This window comes from Callospermophilus lateralis, chromosome 4, assembly GCF_048772815.1.
Source record: "Callospermophilus lateralis isolate mCalLat2 chromosome 4, mCalLat2.hap1, whole genome shotgun sequence".
Classification (NCBI taxonomy): Eukaryota; Metazoa; Chordata; class Mammalia; order Rodentia; family Sciuridae; genus Callospermophilus; species Callospermophilus lateralis.
This window is the reverse complement of record NC_135308.1, coordinates 161,846,473-161,862,369: the sequence shown is the minus strand read 5'-3', so window position 1 is coordinate 161,862,369 and position 15,897 is coordinate 161,846,473. Positions and strand designations below refer to the sequence as shown.

The 15,897-nt window shown below is 47.6% G+C and overlaps 1 protein-coding gene across 1 annotated transcript in view; it reads left to right on the top strand.

The window, feature by feature from the left end:
• LOC143397283 (signal peptide, CUB and EGF-like domain-containing protein 1) overlaps positions 1 to 2,085 on the top strand; it is a 97,014-nt gene extending 94,929 nt beyond the window's left edge. Inside the window, exon 10 of the mRNA XM_077109277.1 lies at positions 1,883 to 2,085. Within this exon, the coding sequence (XP_076965392.1) occupies positions 1,883 to 2,085 (203 nt within the window). The remainder of the gene's footprint in view (positions 1 to 1,882) is intronic.
• The last annotated feature ends 13,812 nt before the right edge of the window (positions 2,086 to 15,897 follow it).

The window sequence follows — 15,897 nt, the reverse complement described above, 5'->3', positions numbered from 1 at the left end:
CTCACAGTAGGTGCTTTGTCAGTCATGTAGCTTGCTTTTAGCTGCTGCTCTCAGGCTCCTAATGTCCTCCTCAGGCCACCTCTCTGTCTGGACAGAAACCAGGGAGCCATCCTGGCCCCTCCACAGCCTGTCTGGCTGGTAGCACCCAACTCCCTTCTCACCCTGATGTAGCCCAGCTGCCACCTCAGCACCCCTGCAGCTGGGAGCACCCTTCCAGAACTCAGAGGGTCCGGCACTGCTCTTAGGACATGAGGACCCACCCCTCAGGACCCCCTGCCTGTTCTCGCTGCACTCTCTGCCCAGGGCTCCCAAGATGATCTCCCCTGCCTCTCCTCAGTGAATGTCCACCTGTCCCTCTGCTCTGTGCCGAGGTGCCTGTCCTCTGGGCAGCCTTCCTGGACCTCCCTGATTGGACCACACATGTGTCACAGACCCTCAGAGTCCCACGTGCCACTCTTTCACAGCCCCTGTGAGCACTGCACCTTGGATCTGTTTCATGACTATGTGGTCCCGGCCTCCCTGTGAGAGGGGCTGCAGGGCTTCATGCCCCACAGCTGGTGCCCAGCATGGAGCCCTGAGGCAGAGGAGCAGCTCCAGGGGTGCTGTTCCTCAAGGGCAGCAATGCACATAGGAAGGACCTGTGGTGCGTGTGTGTGAGCAAGGTGCCGTGTGTGTGGCAAGTTGTGTGCACGTGTGTAGGTGTGATTGTGTGAGAAGGGTTAGAGTGTGTCTGAACAGGTCAAACCCAGCAGCAAGCGTGGCCAGAGGCAGTAAGCTGACGACCTTCCAGGCCCAGAAGCGGGAGGTCTGGGCAGGAACCAGGCTACAGGCCTCTGCCAAGAGCCCACATTTGTGGAGGCCTTGCAGGAACCAGGTACAGGCCTCTGCCAAGAGCCCACCGCTGGGCCTGCCCTCCAGAATACCCCAGCCAAGTCTCAGTCCACCCCTCAGTGCTTCCTTCTGGGTGGCCCATGATGGCATCAGGTGGTAGACTGTGCATGCTCCTCCAGAGGCAACTCAGGGAGGAGGAGCCAGGTGCCACCTGCACCCGCGCTGGAGAGCTGCCCTGAGCCCTTCTGTAGCCAGGCTCTACTGGGGGCCACACTCTACGTCTTCACTGCAGCCCTCAGAGTGGGGGTCCTGACCCTGCTGTCCAGGGGCCTCCTCGAGATGTAGAGCTGCCGAGGGCTTTCCAGGGTCGAGGAGCTAGTGACCAGGGAACTGCAAGCTCAAGGTGCGGCTGTAGCTGCAAAGCCTTGCTGGGTCCTCAGCACGCTCTGGTTTTCAGGGTGTTCTATTACCAACAGATGCTCTTAATAAAAGCATTCACGCTGGTAGGCTACTAAAAAACCAGCCACATGGGGCTGGGGATGTGGCTCAGAAGTAGAGCACTCGTCTAGCATGCGTTAGGCACTGGGTTTGATCCTCAGCATCACATAAAAAATAAATAAATAAATAAATAAAGATATTGTGTTCACCTATAACTAAAAAGCAAATATTAAAAAAAAAAAAAAAAAACAGCTACATGGGGCTGGGGATGTGGCTCAATGACAGAGCACTTGCCCAGTGTGTACTAGGGCCCAGATTCCCTCTCCAGCACCACAAAAAAACTATTTAAAAATGTAAAAAGGATGGGCTGAGGTTGTGGCTCAGTGGTACAGCACTTGCTTAGCCCGTGCAAGGCCCTGGGTTCTATTCTCAGCACCATATATAAATAAATAAAACAAGGTCATTGTGTCCAACTGTAACTAAATAAATAAAAAACAAATGTTAAAAGGAAAGAAAAAAAATACAATTACACTGTTAAACCCAAAGGACTATCTGTAGTAAAGAGATTTGGGGGATCCTGAAACCCTGCTCCCCATCCCTTCCAGGCCCCCAGTGGAATGCCCTGGCCCCACCTCACCCACCTCATCTCGCCATGTCTTGCAGGACAAGAAGCTGATCAAGGCGCTCTTCGACGTGCTGGCACACCCGCAGAACTACTTCAAGTACACAGCCCAGGAGTCCAAGGAGATGTTCCCCCGGTCCTTCATCAAGCTGCTACGTTCCAAAGTGTCCCGATTCCTGCGGCCCTACAAATAACACTCAGAGCTGTCCTGCTCGGGGATGGCCAGGGAGCCAAGGAAGAAGAGCTCCTTCCCTCTGTCGTGGGGCTGAAAGGCAGCTCTGTGGGCCACCTCGTTGCCTGGGGAAGCCCATGATGCGTGCACTTCAGGAAGGCCACCAGCCCCTGGAGGGCCAAGGCTGAGCTGGGCCCCCATGGGACACTGCTTCTAAAGCCTTTTGCCCTTCGCCTCTCATCCCCAGACACGAGTAGTGCTTCCCCTGAGCCGGCTCTGGCGCACGCTGCCTGGCCAGGACACGCCGAGGGCACCAGAGAGCATGCGCTTCTGCCTGATGCTGTGGGAGAGAGGAGAGTGGCACCCTCCCGGAGGCTCTGTGAGCTTGGCCCCTGTCACCCACAGGAAGCCAGCAGAGAAGGAAGGACATGTGGAGGCACCATCTCTGAGGTGACAAGCCTGTGCCAGCACTTGTAGGGCTACTACACTGCCAACTCCTCCCACCAGGATCGCAGGACATGGTGCCATGTCACTGGGCTCTAAGGACTCTGTGACAGACGGAAGAGAGCTGCTGAGAGAGGAGTGGAGGTCTTCACCAGCCCTGCTAGAACGGCTGATGAAGTGCTCTATACATATGTATAAATATAAATACAAATATATATATATATATATATATACACACACACACACACTTCTATTTGTGGGTTCTGTAGGGGTGCTCTCTTCAGCAGCTGTAAACACTCGGTGCCACTACTGACCCCCCAGCACTCACCGCCTGTGTGGGAGAAGGGAGCTGCCGGGCAGGTGCAGCATGGGCTGGCCCTGGACACCTTGTGAATATGAACTTAGGGAACTGAGCTCCCATGCTGCGTTGGAGGGTTGGCCCTGTCCCAGTCCCTTCACAGTGACATCACTGCCCTCAGGACACAGTGGAAGGCAGCCTCCCCTTGGGCCCCTGAATAAGGGGTGTAAGTATCCAGCCATAAACTTAGGAAGGGGCCTGAGCCATGACCTTGGGGTCTGAAGTGTGCCTGTACGTCACTAAGAAATAAGGCTGTGAGGCCTGAGGCCTACCCAAGAGGAGGTGGCCCAGAGGCAGAGGCGGCCTGAGGCAGAGGTGGCCTGAATCACAAGACCTGGCTTCAGTGCAGCTCCCCCATGGGCCTGCCGCCTCCCTCTCAGAGTCTCCTCAAGGCTGCCTTCGTCCCACCAGCCAGGAAGCCAGAGCCCAGAATGGAGCCAGCTGAGACCTCGCGCACCCAGGGTCTGCGAAGCCTCAGACCGCCTGCTGCCAGCAAGAGGACGAGCAGAGGGAATGTTCTATATTATTCAGGTTAACAAACTTTAAAATTTCCAGGAGCATGGGAGCATCTTACAATGAACTCCAACCACCAATGCCAAGTGGCCTCAGGTCTCCTGATCCCCAGCCCAGCCTGGCGGGTGAGAGGTGAGCAGTGTGAGAAACACACGTGAAACACAGGACTGTGGACACACAGGCCAGCAAGCAAAGTCTCAAGATCCATGGCTGGTGACAGGCAGCAGGGCATGGCCCCTCCTCCAGGCCATAACAGGGCTTGGGATACAGGCGTGAGTGGCCCTTACCCTCGCTGCAGAGCTGGGTGCCCAGCTGTACTGACCCTGCTTTCGGTGCCATCTCTCAAGTCCAGCTCGGGTTTGTGGAGAGCAGCAGACAGATCAGGGTCATCAGCACTGCTGGGGACTGCACCACCCCCGGCTGGCCACCGTCCCTGCTGATCAGCCTTGGTTTCCAGAAAGAAGCCTACCTCCCTTTGTCAGGCCGTCAGTCACCCCCCAGAAGTGAGAGACAGATGCCCTAGGAAGGGCACAGAGAAGGGTCTGCCTCTTTATTGGGGTTCTCTAGGAAAATGGGACCAACAGCGTGTGCACATGGACATAGTAGAGGGGACTTATTATGGGAGATCAGAGATGTGGAGGTGGCCTCAAAGTTCCATGAGGTGCTCTCTGCAAGCCAGAGAGCCAAGAGAGCCCTCAGTGGGATGCAGGCTGAGCACAAAGCCTGAGCAGCTGTGAGCAGGGGCAGTCCTGGAGTCCGAGGCCCAAGAACCAGGAGCACCAATGTTGGGAACCAAAGAAGAAGGACACCCAACTCCAAGAAAGCAAATGTGCCCTTCCCCCACCTCTTTGTCCTGTTGGAGCCCTGGGACCATCAGAAAATGCCACCCACACTGGACAGGGCCTGATTGGCTCAGCCCTCTGATAACAGGCTGATCTCTTCTGGTTACACCCAACAGTCAGACCACCAAGAGCACTTATGGTTATCTGGAATCAACCTAGCACAGTCAAGTTGCCACATAAAATTAACCACTGCACTTCTTAAAGGGTTTCCTCCTTTAATTCTCTCAAAAACCAGAGAGAGGGCTGGGGACGTGGCTCAAGCAGTAGCACGCTCGCCTGGCATGCGTGCGGCCTGGGTTCGATCCTCAGCACCACATACAGACAAAGATGTTGTGTCCGCCAAGAACTAAAAAAAATAAATAAATAAACATTAAAAAAAAATTCTCTCCCCCACTCTCTCTTTAAAAAAAAAAAACCAGAGAGAACAAGAAAGAGCTCTTCAGATCCCCTGAGTTCTTCCTGCAGATGCAGAGTCACAGAGACAGGCAGCAGGGCATGGCCCCTCCTCCAGGTCACAACAGGGCTTGGGATGCAGGTGTGAGTGGCCCTTACCCACACTGCAGAGCTGGGTGCCCAGCTGTACTGACCCTGCTTTCGGTGCCATCTCTCCTCAAGTCCAGCTCGGGTTTGTGGAGAGCAGCAGACAGGTCAGGGGCAACTGACCAGCCCTCCTGGGGACTGCACCACCCCTGGCTGGCCACCATCCCTGATGAGCCTTGGTTTCCAGAAAGAAGCCTCCCACAGGCCCACTAGGCTGCCCCCACATCCTCTCATGTTCCATGGCTCTCGCTGCCACTGTGGCCACATCATGCCCAGTGACCCCCGGGCAGAGCAGGACAGGGGCAATACAGAACCCTCTTTCTTCTCTTATTGTCAAAAAGAGGACTTGAGGACCAGGTAGTCAGCAGCCCCAGTTTACTAGCTGCCCTCACAGGCCACCGCCCAGGCTCCCTCTCACTGCCACCCTTCACCATCTGGATGTCTTGAAGTCCAAGTAGGGTCTGCCCTGTCTCTCCACACCAGCCTCAACCTGGGAAACTCTGGGTCCCAGCTGTTAAACCCAAAGCCAACCCTGGTCCTCAGGGCCTCGTACTCCCAGGGGACCTTCCAGGATGCCAGGCCCATCTCCTTGAGTTCACACGTTGCAGCCAGAGGCAGATCGGCTACATGGCGACCGCTGCGCTTGCTTCATGGTGGAGGTACAGGGGAGACGTAGGCACGAGGACTGGGCCCAAGCAGGGCAGACGTATGCTCTAAGGCCTGAAGAAGGACGGAAGCCAAGGACAGGGTGCGGATCCTCCCGCACTGTCGTGGAGAAGCCAGCATGGCCCATGCCCGGACTCTGGCCTTGAGCAACCTCAGATCCTGCTTCAGTGGCCATTTAGTAAATTCCCAACAGCCACACTGTGCCCTGTGCTCCCAAGGAACAGGACCCACGAACAGCTTCTGGAAGCAAAAGCTCTGCCACTCGGACAGGAAGTGCAGATTGTTGGAGCCAGAGTACCAGTGGGTGGTCAGTGACACTCGAGGAGACAGGTGGACTCCAGTGTCTCCACCTGCCCAGCACAAACCAGGTATGAGTAAGCTGGGTCCTGTGGCAAGCACTGCCTGAGCACCTGCTGTGTGCTGGGCTCCTAGGAAGACAGGGAGCCAGAGCGCTGCCACAGATGCAGGGGCGGCAGCCTGCCTGGACGTCTCTACCCCACGTCACCACTGGCCTCGCCCACACAGTCCTGACCTACAGAGAGAGGGGACTTTCTTTTCTCCCAGGGGTGCCAATACCACACCTCCTCCTGGAAAGTTTGATCAGCCTGGCAAACTGCATTTTATAGCAAGACCCCTTAGCTTCACCAAAGACACTCATGGTGGCAGCTCAGCCCTTCCAACCAAGGTGACAACACCCAACTGAGGTCATTCAGAGCAAAGGCCAGAGGACTTAGAAAATGCCTGGAACACTTTGAAACCAGCAAGTGGTCTCTTGGAAATGCAGGTGTGGAGGTCATCCTCAGAGCCTAGCTGCCTTGGGTGTGGCCTGCACCGCCTCCCAGCACCCTGCTCAAGCAGCCCCTGTAGAGCGGACCCTGCTTCCCCACAGCCCCCCACACCAGTGTGGCAGCTCCTGAGCGGGTCCTTTGAAATCATCTGCACACCCAGCCTCAACCGGAAGAAATGATGGGGGCACAGTGAAACTTTCACTCAGGGGCTCCTACATCCAGATGCTGAGCCCAACGCTCTTCCTTCCACAGAGACTATCCCTTCAGCCCTGCAAGGTTGGCAGGGCGCAACCTGTTCCTCGGTGTGGGACATTAGGACTCTGGGAGACCAAGTGACACACCCAAGATGAAGAGTCAGAGGTTTATGCAGCTGGAAGTCAAACCCAAGCCTATGGAAGCCAAGCCCACCCAGTGCAGGAAATGTCTCTGCAAAATGTTGGCTGAGCCGGGTGCAGTGGCGCATGCACGCCTGTAATCCCAGCAGCTCCAGAGGCTGAGACAGGAGGATCACGAGTTCAAAGCAAGGCGTTAAGCAACTCAATGAGACCCTGTCTCTAAATAAAATACAAAATAGGGCTGGGGATATGGCTCAGTGATCGAATGCCCCTGAGTTCAATTCCCAATGTGTGTGTTGGCTGAGCTGAATTTTACAGATTGGACTCAGCTGAGTCAGCCAGGCAGCAGGGAGTTGGGGACACGAAGGGGGGAGAGGACAGCACAAGCAGGCAGGGTAGCCTTGACCTCAGTTCCCTCCCTTCTTACCAAGCACTGAGTACTCACTCAGAGAGAGGCCAGACTTCGTCTCCTCTAGGGGAGGAGACAGGCACTCACCATTCAGACACAAGTTGGCACCATGCCCTAACCTGCCACAGGTGCCCATCCTGCTCTCAGGGAGGCAGTGGCAGACCTGGAGGCCCCCAGGTGGCTCAGGAGGGCACTGCTGTGCCTCAGCAGAGCCCTGTACAGAGCAGGAAGAGAGAGCGACTGGCCAGGAGGAGTTCCTTTCAGCCTGAAGTCCAAGGACACCTGCAGGGAGGCCCAGACACTGAGCAGCCAGGTCACAGCGCTCCGCAGACAGGCCACAGAGGCTGCACTCTGCCCATTCCTTCTCCTTGAGCCTGTGAAGGTGCCTTCCAGGACAGGCCCTTGGCAACAGTCCACTGTGAGGGTGACAGATACCGTCACAGCCACCGTGTCCTTTTAGTTGCCTCAAGTATTCAAAGCTGTGTTTTCTCCACCCTATTTTATCATACGCATGTAATAAATGTTTGTGAAATTCACTTTAATAATAAACAAAAAATAAACCTAAATGTTGCTCTTTTCTCTTATCCACTGGAGGCCACCATAGTGGGGGTGGGGGGAAGCAACTGGAATCAGAAAAATACTAAGAAATCGCATGGCTCTGTTGACAGCTGGAAGTGAAGTAAAGGGGCTCCAATGTCCTCCCCGGGCGAAGCAAGGGCTGGAGCCTGCGTGTGGGGAAGCAGAGGGCGCCCCACGGCGGTGTCCATGCTCCTAAATGAACTACCAGGAAGTAGAATGTCCATCTCAGATCCATTTCCCCTCCTAACTTACATTTTGCTCTCTTATACAGAGGCTTTAATCTAGAAGCCACAATCACCATGAGCCTCGGGGAATCTGAGCTCCCCCAGAATAGATGCCCAATGCTGTGCGTGCACCTCTCTGAGACTATGGCCCATGGCTTTCACCAGAATCTAGAAGAAATCCAGAATCCCATAAAGGCTGGCAATGACCATGCTCCTCAAAAATAGCCCTCCGGGTGTCACACACTCAACAGGAGGAAAACAGCTTCATAATATACCAAGCGATGTTCTAAATAAGTGATAGTTCGTTCATTCCTTGGTTTAACAGAATGGTTTGAAGTCTAAGGAGGGATTGGCTGGGGGGTAGAGCACATGCTCAGCATGTGCAAGACCCTGGGTGCCTCCAACAGGACTACCAAAAACATTCAAGACTTCTCCATATTCTTCTCCTTATTCCCAAAAGAATGGGAAGAAGGGACCTGAACAGGCATTTGCACACCCGTTTTCATTCACACCAGCGTTATTCACAATAGCTAAAGGTAGAAACAGCTCAAGTGTCCATTGACAGATGAATAGATAAACATAATGTGGTCAACCCATACAAAGGAATAGTATTCAGCCTTAAAAAGGAATGAAATTCTGACACATGCTACAACATGGGTGAACCTTAAGGAATTATGTTTACTAGAATAAGCCTGATGCAAAAGGACAATTACTATCTATTCCACTTAGATGCCTAGAGTAGAGACAGAGTGCAGCCAGGCATGGACATGCACACCTGTAATCCTGGTGACTCAGGAGGCTGAGGTAGGAGGATGACAAGTTTGAGACCAGACTGGACAACTTAGTGATACCCTTTCTCAAAATAAAAAATAAATGTGGATGTGTAACCGATGTGATTCTGCAATCTTTGTAATGTTTTGAATAACCAATTAAAAAAAAAATTAAGTATGAACTTTGAAATAAGTATCAAAATAAAAAAAATAATAAAATTTAAATAAATAAATAAATAAATAAATAAAAAGGTCTGGGGGTATGTTAAGTGGTAGAGTGCCCCTGTGTTTAATCACAGTAGCACATAGAATGGTGGTCCCCAGAGGCTGGAAGAGGAGAAAATGGGGAGTTAGTGTTTAATGGGTGCAGATTTTCAGTTGGAGAGAGAAAGTTCTACACACAGATGGAAGTAACAGCAGTCCGATAATGTATAATGCCCCTGAACTGTATTCTTTTTTAATTGCTAAAATGATAAATTTTATATCACTTCTATTTTACCATCATTAAAAGAAAGTTGCAGGAGGGAGCATTGATGTCCTTCTCTAAGCACACAGCACACTAGACATTTCTACAAAAGACCCCATAAAGACAGGGGCAAAAGGTCAGGCCTCTGCAGACTGGACAATGGGGCTGAGACAGCCCAGCCTCATGAGGTCATGTGGACGGACCTGATCCCCCAGGTCATAAAATACAGTGAACCAGATTCCTTATGAGCAGACGGCTCATATTCCAGCCTTGCTCCACATTCTGTGGCAATTCAGGGCTTCGCCTCTGGTCAGTGTGGGACCAACCTGTTTCATATTATAGTATTTTTGAACCTCCTCTAAATGCTGAGAGCTTAGTGATCAAATTGAGATGTTTTGGCAAATAAATTGTGGATGTCAATTGTTGCCTTTCTATGCATTTTAGGATTAAGAGATTAAATATAGAATACATTTAGACAAATAAAATCCACATTTTAAAGAAGTTTTATTAAATGTGTACTTCTGGGAAATTAGGGGAACTATTATGTCAATAGGTCTGACGAGGGCTGGGTGGTGGCTCAATGGCAGAGCGCTTGCCTAGCACACGTGAAGCACTGGGTTTGATCCTTAGCACCACATAAAAATAATAAAATAGAGGCATTCTGTCCACTTACAACTACAAAAAAAAATTTTTTAATAGGTCTGAAGATTTAGACTCAATGGAAAAATTCCTAGAAAAACTTAACAAACAACACAATAAGAAATAGAAATTCAGATCAATCTTATAGCTAACAATTGAATCTGTCATTTAAAATCTTTCCCTAACTATAAATGGAAAAGCATATGATTAAGAGTGGCCAAGACCCTTTTAAAGAAGAATTTGGAGAATGACTCTGAGCAGATGTCCTGTGTTACTAAAGTCTAGAGAGATTAAGACAGTTTAGAGTTGTACAAGTTGAACACATTTGGAACAACAGCTGTGGCACTGCAGGTCACTGAATGGAGATGGGAAAATTCCTTATCCACATATCAAAACAAATACTATTGGGTTTATATCTCATACTTATACACATGCAATACATATCAAATGCATTAAGACTTAAATATTAAAGAAATGCTTAAAAACGTGTACAGAAAGGGCTGGCATTTTGGCTCAGTGGTACAGCACTTGCCTAGCATGTGTCAGGCAGTGAGTTCAATTCTCAGCATGTGTAAGGCACTGGTTCTATTCTCAGCAGTACATAAAAATAAATAAATAAAATAAAGGTATTGCATCCAACTACAACTATTTTTAAAATGTTTAAAAAAAATGGAGGGCTGGGGTTGGAGCTCAGTGGTAGAGTGCTTACCTCACGTGTGTGAGGCACTGGGATCCATCTTCAGCACCACATAAAAATAAATAAATAAAATAAAGATATTGTGCCCATCTACAACTAAAAATATTTTTAAAATATAATGGAAATACACATTACAACAACAAAGAGATACTGTGGTGGCACCTGGTTGGCAAAAATTAAGTCTGAGGATGGGCTGGGGATATAGCTCAGTTGGTGGAGTGCTTGCCTTGCATACACAAGGCCCTGGGTTCAGTCCCCAGCACCATAAAAAAAAAAAAAGTCTGATACAAGAATCAGACAGGATTTACTAGACTCAATTTACTAGAGAATCTCCTTTTTTAAAAAATATACCAAAAGATGGCCGGAATTGTGGCTCAGCGGTAGAGCGCTCACATATCACTGGGTTTGCAAGGCGCTGGGTTTGATCCTCAGCACCACATAAAAATACATAAATAAAATAAAGGTATTGTGTCCAACTACAACTAAAAAAATATTTTTTTAAAAATGTACTGGCGGGGCTGGGGATATGGCTCAAGCGTAGCGCGCTCGCCTGGCATGCGTGCAGCCAGGGTTCGATCCTCAGCACCACATACAAACAAAGATGTTGTGTCTGCCGAAAACTAAAATAAATAAATATTAAAATTCTCTCTCTCTCTCTCTCTCTCTCTCTCTCTCTCTCTCTCTCTCTCTCTCTCCTCTCTTCTCTCTTTTAAAAAAAAAGGTACTGGCGTTGTGGCTCAGTGTTAGAGTGCTTGCCTAGTGTGATCAGGGCACTGGGTTCGATCCTCAGCACCACATAACTGTAACATAAAGATATTGTGTCCACCTAGAACTTGAGAATAAATATTTTTTAAATAATGTACCAGAAAACACACAAGAATAGTCATAGCCTCATGTTTGTAAGAGCAAAAAGCTTCAATAACCTGTCAATGGAGGACTGCAGAACAATCACACAACTAAATGTTATATAGCAATGAAAATTAACTAACTATAGCCTCATCAACAACAGAAATGGATCTTTAAGCAGGCAAGACCAGGATGTCTGCTCTCACCACTGTCCTGGAAGGCTGAGCCAGGACGATTGGGTGAAAAAGAGAAACAAAAGTTATAGTGGAAAAAAATAAAACTGTCTCTATTTGCAGGTGGCCTGATCTTGTATATAGAAAATACTAAGGAACCCACAAAAAGGCATTAGAGATAAGGAAATCAGCTCTGTTTCAAGATCAATGCAGAAAAATCAATTGTATGCCAACAATGAATAATCAGGAAGTGAAGAAAAATATTCCACTTATAATGGTATCAAAAAGAATAAAATACTTATGTAAGTTTAACAGAACAAATATAAAACAAAAACCACAAAACACCTTTGAAAGAAATTAAAGAAGCTTTATGTGCTTGGCTTGGAAGACTAAATATTAGGACGGCAAGAGTCCCCAGAGTGACCTCTGCAGTCAAAGCAATCCCTATTTCTGGCTGACATTTATGCAGAAATTGACATGCAGATCCTAAAGTTCAGATGGAAATATGAGGAACCTAGGAGAATCAGAACAATCTTGAAAACAAATTAACAAAGATGAAGAACTTAGTGGGGTGTGGTGGCACATGCCTGTGATCCCAGCAACTTGGGAAACTGAGCAGGAAGATTGCAAGTGCAAGGCCAGACTCAGCAACTTAGCAAAGCCCTGTCTCAAAATGGATTTTTTTAAAAAGGGCTGAGGGTGTGGCTCAGTGGTGGAGTGCTGGCCTAAGCATGTGTGACGCCCTGGCACTAGATTCGATCCCTAGTATGACAAAAACGAAACAAAACAAGTAAAAAGGTAATCCACAAAATGGGAGAAAATCTTTGCAAATTATATATCCACCAAGGGTCTAGTATCTTAAATATATAACTGACAATTCAACAATAAGACCAATGACCTAATTCTTAAATGGGCAAAGAATATGGATAGACATTTCTCCAAAGAAGATATGTAACTGGTTAATAAGCACCTGCAGAGATGTTCAGCGTCATTAGTCAGGAGGGAAATGCCAATCAAAATCACAATGTTGATACCACCTCACAACCAATAAGAGAACTATAATCAAAATGCCCTAGAATGATAAGTGCCAGCAAGAAATCAGAACCCTCCAAAGCTCCTGGTGGGGATGTTAAACGAGTGTAGCAACTTTGGAAAGGAAGTTAACAGTCCTCAAGAAGTTGAAAAGAGTTAAGAGTAGAACCAAGGCTTCCAACCCTGGGTGTAAGCCCCAGAAAGTGGAAAACACTGCACAAAAGCTTAGTTAAGGACTGGGGAAATAGCTCAGTTAGAGTGCTTGCCTAGCATGTACATGGCCCTGGGTTCAATCCCCAGCACCACCACCAAAAAAAAAAAAAAAAAAAGCTATGTTAAGTCCACAGCATCATCATTCCTAAGAATCAAAAACATAAAACCCAAATGTCCATCAGCTAATAAACAGACTAACAAAATACGCCCCATCCATGCCTTGGAATGTTATTCATCCACATAAATAAAGTACAGATACATATTAAAATATAGATGGATGTCGCCAGGTATGGGTGGCTCACACCTGTAATTCCAGCCACTTGGGAAGCTGAGGCAGGAGGATCACAAGTTTGAGGCCAGCCTCAGCAACTTAGCAAGGCCATGAGCAACTTAGTATGACCTCGTCTCAAAATAAAAAAATAAAGAGGGTTGGGGATATGGCTCAGTGGTTGAGTACCCCTGAGTTCAATCCCTAGTACCACCACCACCACCCCAAAAAAAGAAAGGTTAATGCCGTTGTTTCTTTTTTTTAAGTTGCTAACTTAGAGTGAAAAGAACAAGGCGTTGTGGCAGAAATTGACATGCAGATCCTAAAGAGCCCAGGAATTCCAGACCAACTGGGCAACAGAGTGAGACCTCGCCTCAGAAACAGAAACTAAGAAGTCTCAGAACTCCATATCTTTAAATCTCAAAAATAAGCAAAACTAAATAATACGTCATTCAATTAAACATACACTCATATCTGATGAGAGTTTGTGAAAATAAGTAGATTGTTTCCCTTGCCCGAGGCGGAAGGCGTCCTGAGGAGGAGTGCAGCACCTTAGGCTCCCTCTCACTCCTAGTTACTCACATGTGAGGGTTTCACTTAGAACTGGCAGGTACCTAGGTACCGAGCATCGCATCGGACTGGACAACAAAGGGCACAGCTCAGCTTCAACGTTTTCTTAGGAGGACACCATGTTGGAGGGTAGCCTTCAGCCCTGGTCAGCGCCATGGCAAGCTTTTCCTCCAGTGAGCAGTGGGTCACCATGGCCTTGGCCCCGGAAACGATGAAATCACCATCTTGGACCATGCACAAAACTTGAGTTCAAAATGAATCAAGGACCTACAATTAGACCAGAGACCCCCGTGTCTAATAGAGGAAAAGTAGGCCCAAATCTTCATCATGTCAGATTAGGCCCCGACTTCCTTAACAAGACTCCTAAAGCACAAAGTAGAATCAAGAATTAATAAATGGGATGGACTCAAACTAAAAAGCTTCTTCTCAGCAAAAGAAATAATCAATGAGGTGAACAGAAAGCCTACATTTTGGGAGCAAATTTTTGCCACATGCACATCAGAAAGAACACTAATCTCCAGGATATATAAAGAACTCAAAAAACTAAACATCAAAAAAAAAAAAAAAAAGAAAGAAAAACACATAACCCAATCAATAAATGGGCTAAGGAGCTGAACCGACACTTCTTAGAAGATGATATACATTGATCAACAAATATATGAAAAAATGTTCAACATCTCTAATAATTAAAGAAATGCAAATCAAAACTACTCACTTCACACCAATCAGAATGGCAGCTATCAAGAATACAGACAACAATAAAGCAAGCCTGGGAGACAAGCAGAGAGGGCCTGCTCTAGATGGTAGAGAAGGCTGAACACTTTTGATTTTGTCCATTTTAACGTGGAGTAAATCCCATTTATTCATTAAGTCATATATTTTTCCCTATGTGCAATAAACCTTTCCAAGAACAATAAGCTTTTAAAACCTACCAGTTTAAAATTAAACTTGAATTTTAAAATATTGAATTAAATTTTACTTTAAAATTACATTCCGAATTTCCATTACTCAAAGTTGATTGTAAAAGTGAAACTGAAGCCAGATTTACAGATAGGTAGTTAGTGTAGTTAGGTAAATCGGGCCTAACCTGGAGTAAGATAAATAAAATGGAGGCCATTATTGAGAATACAGCCCTGGAAAGCAGAGTAGCCCTTGGGGAATTGAAATGCTAATGTTCCCAAGGCCCAGAGCCTATCCTAAGGAAATGTTAATGAAGCAAACCCGAGGTGCTAATCAGAAGCGGCCCCAGGCCTTTCCAGCCCAGATTACTCCTCGGCCCAGGTGCCCCTCACCTTTTGGGCCTTCCCACCTACATTTCATCACTGCAAGATAACAGAACAAAGGACAGAAATGCAAAGGACAGGAATGCGGGAAAGCTGAAAGTAAACCTTAGCTATAAAAAAAGAAAGACCTCCCCCTTGCATGGATTCCACCTCTTGGGTCCCCTTCTTCCTCCAGGGAGAAGCCTTTCCTGCTGCCCTTAATAAAGCTTCTACTTTCCACTCTAAACTTGCTTTTCTGGTGTTATACTTCAGCATTGGGGAAGCCAGGACTCCTCACCGGTAAACAGTGGTAACAAAACTTCCACAAAATGTTGAACTTGACCCTCCACCATGAGGGCCAAAAAGCTCACTAACCACAAATCAGATGATGTAATTCTGATTCGGGAGCACTGCATGTACTTCCAAAGTAAGAAATTATTTTAAGAAGACTGCTCATGAAAACAAATTAACCTGTGGAGCTGTGCAAGCAGGTTTACCTTCCACTGTGAATCATGACTATTCATTTAAATCAAATTGCTTTTTCTACAAAATGCACTTCAATGTGGCATTGAAGGTTTATTGTTGTTTTCCTCTGCACCCTCAGCAACTGAAGTTTGGAAGTCTGAGCCTCTTTAGATCAGCCTGAGTCCCACAGTGACACCGAACAAGTCCTCTAAATTGGGGCATTTTGTTTAAAATTAGTTTTTTTTTAAAAAAATTAATTAATTTTTAAAATTTTGAGACAGGATCCGGTTGTTTTCCAGGCTGGCTTTGAACTTGCCACCCTACTGCCTCCGCCTCCGGAATAGCTGGGATTACGGACGTTGATCACTAAACCTAAGAAACTGAAGCACCCCAAAAATTTCAGGCTTTGAGCTATTTTTAGCAAATAATTATTACAAAGTTCCAAAAACCAATGAGCGTTCAAAGGCGAGTGATTTTTAAATGTTTTTAAGTTGCACTTTATAACATCTCAACGTGTTTGTTTTCGGGTTTCTTTGGTTTGACTTTCTTAAGGCGGTGCTGGGGATCAGACCCGGAACCGATGCCCGCGGCACCTCCTGCACCACGGAGCTTCCTCTCCAGCCAACACCTCAGCTCAGAGGGAAAACACTTCCGACGGCACGCCCAGCTTTAATGGCTCAACTCATCTTCCGAATCCGAATATAAGGAAACTGGGATGGACCACGACTTCTCAGC